This window comes from Hyalella azteca, unplaced genomic scaffold (genome assembly GCF_000764305.2).
Source record: "Hyalella azteca isolate HAZT.00-mixed unplaced genomic scaffold, Hazt_2.0.2 contig3755, whole genome shotgun sequence".
Classification (NCBI taxonomy): domain Eukaryota; kingdom Metazoa; phylum Arthropoda; class Malacostraca; order Amphipoda; family Hyalellidae; genus Hyalella; species Hyalella azteca.
In genome coordinates, this window is record NW_025933992.1 from 69,622 (window position 1) to 76,413 (window position 6,792).

Sequence of the window (6,792 nt, forward strand, 5' to 3'; positions counted from 1 at the left end):
GTTCCTAGTGAATGAGTGCCAGCATCATCCAGTCGACTTGACTCATCCTCTCCCCTGGGGACGCGAGAAGTTCAATTAAGAAATATTGAACATAAAATAAACGATGTATTGTTCGCAGTATTGTATCGGGTTACTTAATAATTAATACTCCCGCCGACTTGAACAAAATTAACATAATCACGGTAGTTATAAATACTCCTCCGGGACCCACCTGCCCCCCGCTGCATCCCTAAACCCACCTGCCCCTCACTGCATCCCTGAACCNTCCTGGCCGCATTCCTGCACCACCTGCACACCACCTAGCCACACACTATCCACCACCTGTGCACCACCTCCTGGCCACACCACTTTACATCCTCCGCTAACCACGCATGCACCACCTTTCACTACTCGTGCACCACATTTCAACACTCATGCATCACTTTTCACCAGTCGTGCACCAGCTGTCACCACGACCACCTGCTGGTTCTGGTAGGCGGTGACGGTTATGAAGCTGGTGACGGGGAAGACCGCCACCTGCGCCGTCTGTCGGTCGATCTTCGTCAACCACTCTGGGGAGGCGAGCCTGGGGCCCTTCCTGCGGCCTCCCACATCCCCACCGTCCACCTCTGGGGGAGTATATGGTGAATTACAGCTCAGTGACCAAACAAATGTATAAAATTTACATATGTATTCATCGAAATTTGTTTGTATTCGTAGAATGGCACCAGTAAATTATAGGGGCGTTTTTCTAAGATACTGAATTTGTCTGAATATTTCCGGGAAAACCATTATGTTTTAACGCTGGAATTAGAAGAAATTGAAAAAGTTAAAATTTTCAATTCAAATGTGATTTCTATTGGCGATTGTAAATTATTTAAAAAAACAAGTTGAAGTTTCCATCGGATTAATAAACTTGATTTTAATGTGAGTACCGTGATAAATATGGATTAGAATGGGTCGTTATTTAATTTGCGTACATTAGTTTCAAACTAATCACGTAATTCGGGATGACGGGTTTCAGAACAACGGTAATGTCAAATTTCAGGTGCAATTCTTATCGGGCTACGCCGGGCTAGTCTGCTATAGTTTATCTATACATCAACCCAAGCACCGACTTGATCGCAAGTATTGACTTATTTAGTTATTCCACATAATTTTGTTCTCATTACTTATATTCCAAGAAACACAATGGTGCCAATTTCTTTGAAGCTTAAGTTATTTCAGTTACCCGCCAGAGTCGCCGGGAATGAGAACAACGTAGAATTCTGCCCAGGAACTCGGCAAGATTCCCGATTCCTATTTTTTGTTCCCAAAAGAGAATCAGAGATTTCTGGAGCATCCTGGTATTCCTGAATCCAAATCCTTGGCTGATATTTCTGCATCGAGTGAAGACAAATCTGCAAACCAGAGCTGTTGTCACACCAAGCTTTTATATTTGTGATGATAACAGTGACGTCATTATCGTGTTATAGTTGTAAGAGATAACATTGTATCGTATTGGTCTAATATTGGTCTAATAAGGATGACAGACATTTGGATCACCGAGACGTTAGTAGATGACCTACGTTCTATGTTCGTCTTTCACCTCACATTTGTGTCCGCCACATGTTTATTTTAATTAACGAACTGCTCCCTTGAATCAATTATCTGCACCTTATCAAAGTATCCATTGCTTCCTACTTTCACTGTTTTCCCATTTCCTTCAACCACTTGTCTGCTGCCCCGCCTGCCTTTTGCCTCGCCTGCCCTTTAATTTGCCTCATCTGACCTTTGCCCCACCTGCCTCTTTCTTCCAATCACTTGCCCTCTGCACCACGTCTCTTAAGCTACTCCCTTCTCCTACTTCACCTTACTATACTCCCTATTTTCTCTCTTCCACCTTTTTTTCTACTCCTCCTAACACTTGCCCCACCTGCCACCTGTCTCACCTGTCCGCTGCTGGTGCTGCTGTTGGTTAACTTGAGTTTGTCAAAAGCGATGCTATGAGCACCGTTCCAGCAAGACCCCAGTGCTGGGCTGTCAGGGTGCATGTATAGCCCCGCCCCACTCTCCTCCCCGTAAAGGGGAATCTTGCTGCCATCACCGGCACCTCTTGGAATATCCTCTGTGCTGGGAATGCCAGCATCACTTGGAATTGGCGTTGTGCTGTGAATATCATCACCAGTTGGAATCCCCTGATCGCTGTTCGCAATATTTGCAATGGAAATTTTCTTAGAGTTGGGAGTTCCGCTCTCATTATACAGCACATCACTCTTACGACTGCGAGTGCCGATGGGAGTTCTATCAGGAACTGGAATCGATTCCCGTTGTTTGGGAGTGCGGTCGGTTTTGGCTTCGGCTCTCGATTGGTTTTCTCCGACGCCCGCCACCAGCCAGCGCGAGCTGCCCACGGACATGCTAGTATGAATTCCGCAACAAACGGTAAAACTTCTAGCGACTTTTAAAACTTATGAGAACTTGTAACGATCAGTCAATTTAATGTTATTTTTTATTCAAAATGATCACTACAACTTAGATCTTTCGGAAGCTGGTGCAGTCAGGAACTTACTTAACTGTTACAGACAGTTATTTGCGCAACTGCAACACACATATCGATTTAATCTTTGATGTATGTCACGATACGCAGCCATGCAGTTGTTCACTTCTGGCTCAAGGACCTGTATAGCGGATACACGTACCTCTAATGCATGTACCAATTCTATCCCTTATGTGTCTATGGCAAATGCAATATTGACTACTTGACGTACCTTTGGTACACGTATCTGTAGCGCTTGTTATCGACGGGCTGCATGTCGGCGTAAAGCAGATACATCTTATCAGGATCTAGACCGCTGATACGGATACGCAGTACCGGGAACATTCGCCTGTACGGAGTAGAGAGACACCAGTCGGAAATATGATAATCTACCAGACACAATCGGGAACATGATGAATCTACCAGGCACAGCCGGGAACATGATGAATCTACCAGGCACAGTCGGGAACATGATGAATCTATCAGACACAGTCGGGAACATGATGAATCTACCAGGCACAGCCGGGAACATGATGAATCTATCAGACACAGCCGGGAACATGATGAATCTATCATGCACAGTCGGGAACATGATGAATCTACCAGGCCCAGTCGGGAACATGATGAATCTACCAGGCACAGTTGGGAACATGATGAATCTACCAGGCACAGTCGGGAACATGATGAATCTACCAGGCACAGTCGGGAACATGATGAATCTACCAGGCACAGACAGGAGCATGATGAATCAACCAGGTACGTCTGGAGTCTTGCGTTCATCCTTTGTTATGTTATACAATTGTTAATGTTCTGTTCATACGTGAATTTGACTCACTATAAATGAATATATCATGCATTTTTGAAACTAACTTTGTTTACATGCCTGAAATTAGGTTTAAGTTGAGTGAGGTATTTAACGCGGCTATTTCACTGATTGTGTAATGCGCATGTTCATATTTTGAATATGTTACAGGCGAGAATATTGAGCATTTAATTATGCATTAATTCTTGCATGAAATATAGCCACTTGATTATTCGTTTCTGAATTTGAATAAATATTTATTTCTACCAGATTTGCTTGTCAATAGGAGAAGTAACGCGCATCATAGATAATATTTTTGGATATTAGAAGAGTTCACTCCTAAAGTGAACAACGTCCGCTGCGAAAATAACAAATATGCTCGCTAGTTTTTAACACAGCTGCGGCCCACAAACCAAAAGACGGAAGCTCTCCTGCGTGTCTGTAGCGATTTTATTGTGATTGCGTGCTTAATGGCGGGGCAATTTTAATGGAAATTACACCTCTTATTGGAGTATTGGTATAACATTTAGAGAGGGCACCAAATGAGACGCCCTCTCAAAATGATAATTAGATTTATCAATTAAAGAGGGCCATAGAGTTAATCAGAGGTACAATTAAAGGTCAATTAGAGAGTCAGTTAGAGTGGTAATTAAAAGGACAATATGAGTAACATTTAGAGAGAGGCAATTATGATAGCAAGTACACTTGCACTTGGAGGTGCAATCTAGAGGAGCAGTACGAGAAGACAATGGAGATACAATTAAGGAGTAATCGGAGGTGCAATTAGAGGGGCAATTAGAGGGTAAATTAGGGGAGCAATTAGAGGGGCAATTAGAGGGGCAATAAGAGTGCCACATGAAGATAGTATACATAACCATCGACTGATGCTATGATGTACCGATAGAAGGTTGCAGAAAGGTTTATTTCAAAAGTTCTCAATGCCATTGTTTATTATAAGACCGATAATAGTAGCGTGTCGAATGGTGTTCAATTTAGATATTTTATGTATGCGTGCTTTGATTTTCTTCATCGTCTGCTACTCGACTGGGCTGTCTGACTCATCTACAACTCGACCACCACGATATCTGACTCATCTACAACTCGACAACGATGTCTGCCTCATCTACCACTCGATTGATTTGTCTGCCTCATCTACCACTCGATATGGGTTGCCTGGCTCACCTGCCAATTTTGGTAATGATCATCTCGGTGCCGTGGCTGTGAAATTTCCTCCACAGGTCTGACTGAAGGAGTTGGACGGTGACGCCACCTACTAGTCGCACCACCTCTTCTTCACCCTGAGGACTCACGTCGCATGCGCCCCGATTTGAAAGTCTATCGTTCCACGGACCGCTCACCAGTCTCTGCAGGTCATCACAAGCACGGAATACCGTTTCAGGACCTGACGCATGTTGCGCCTGCAGGATGGATCTCAGTACATTTGGAGATGCGCACTCATTTTCATCCAAGATCAGCGGAGTGCTGTTGGCAGTGGGACAAGAGTCTTTCTCTTTGGTGTCGGCTTGCGTTGGTGCACGGTTGTTGATATCATGTTTTAGGTCGGGTAATGTGATGAAGGGCATGAGAGGGTTGGGGAATGGTTGATAATTGGGATTTCCCTCAAATGGACCTTGAATCGGTCCAAAAAATGAGCGAGGAGATCCCAGCTCGCCGGCATGTGGATTCAAACTGCAGATGAATTTATTCAGTGAGCTCAAAGAAGGATGAAAAAAATGCCTGATTGGATCTCCCGAACTGTAATTGCTTTCCAGTTCATATTTTTGTTGCGATAAGTTTTGGGCAAGGTGGAGTGCACTGGTTTCGCCTTGCAACCGATGGCTCACGAAACCGTTCTTCCGCATCGTCTGAAGTTTCTTCACTTTCCTGCGAGGTCGAAATTCACCGGCTTCTCGATATATTGTTTCTGAATCTGAAGAAAAGGATTGTCTTGGCCTCCTTATAGAATTTTCATGGTCTCTTTCTAAATTGTCCAAATTAAAAAAAGATGGGTAAGAAACCGAATTTTGATGTAAACCATTTGGTTGATCTCTACAACTTGGCCCACTGATGAGCCTGTCATCGGCTTCCGCTTGACTGTAGGCTGAAGTTTTTGATAAGCATTTCAACTCTTTTTCAAGTGGCTGTTCATGATGCCCGTTTCTATTCTGGTACAGGATTTCTGAAATTCCCGAGTCTGAATTTATGCCGGAACCACGAGGCGGTTTTTCGCTGTAAAGTAATCTTGAAGTGGAAGATTTTGAGAAACTTGTTGGACTCGGATTCCCGGTTGAATGCTGAACTTTAAAAGGAAAGACTTTACACTCTTTTCCTCTCATAGACAGCCATCCATTTTCACTATCTGTGAAGAGAACCTCGTCTTTGATACTTGGGCTCGTTGAACGCGAGTTGCTGTTGGTTCGAAGCGTTGAATTTTTGCCCTTGTCATCACTCATTAATGCCTCAACGCTGAACGCTGCGGCCTTGGGACTCAACATTATGATTTATCCTGATTTTGACACTCACAGTTATTGCAAAATTGGTAATTTAAATGCTATGATTTTGAAGCGTGAATTGCTTGCTTTTCATCTGTCGTGCAGTTGAAGAGTGGACATAGCGTGCTATTAATTCTTAATGTTGTCCCTCCAAGTGAACATCTGTGGCAGTTGTGACTTCCAACCGTGCAGTTACCGGCGCAGTGCCGAATTGAAAGTTAAATCAATATTTCTTGCTATTAACCAGACTAAACCGTTATGACCACCGGAAATGTCAAATTTATCTCAACACTGTCATTGTATTTTTCGTTCAAAAAATACGGTATCCGACACAACTTTTGCCCCGTACAAAAGCAGTGATCTTTTCAGCTCGATGCTATCGGAAGCAATGACCCATCTCGCGGACTAGCAATGATAGTTATGCGGCCAGCTGATAGTGAGGGTAGTTCAAGACTATGGAAAGTATACGTGCCTCAGGATGAGAGTGACACATTTGTGTATGAAGATTATTATGAATATCAATGTATCGGTAGCAGCCACATTATCACTCCACGCTAATCACGAGGCCTGATAACACAAGGAGATAACGGGTCGCATAAGATCATTGAATTATGGCCAGGAATGTTCGGTGGGAGAAGAATTGTGCTGCAACATTTTGCACACTCGTTATTGCTTCTTGATTAGGTCCAAGCACTGTTTCATCTATACACGAGTAATTCCTGACAACCAATTAAAACTGCTATCCTTATTTACCTTGTTTAATGCACGGCTTTACGTGCCTTATCCTAACGCTCTTGAAAAAGAAAGTAAAAGTAATTTTAGAAATATACAAAGGTGCGATGAAGAGTCTTGATCCACGAGGTAATGAAGAATGAATCTCACAATTCAGGTTGTAATAATATATTGAATGATTTAAAGCCCCGGACCGTAACAAGTACAGAAAAGAAGTAGGTTTCCCAACCCGCCATCGGCCACAGAGGTCACTGGGTCCATTTGCTCCT

General features: G+C 43.4%; 1 protein-coding gene across 1 annotated transcript; it reads right to left on the minus strand.

Annotated features, from left to right (window-relative positions):
* Nucleotides 1–411: 411 nt before the first annotated feature.
* LOC125177631 lies at nt 412–6,165 on the minus strand. Its single transcript, XM_047879755.1, has 5 exons — nt 4,482–6,165; nt 2,730–2,846; nt 1,911–2,364; nt 1,211–1,379; nt 412–608 (listed from the first exon to the last, which is right to left on the minus strand). Exons 1-5 carry the CDS (start codon nt 5,792–5,794, stop codon nt 412–414), a joined length of 2,250 nt encoding a protein of 749 aa, XP_047735711.1. The 5' UTR covers nt 5,795–6,165.
* Nucleotides 6,166–6,792: the final 627 nt, after the last annotated feature.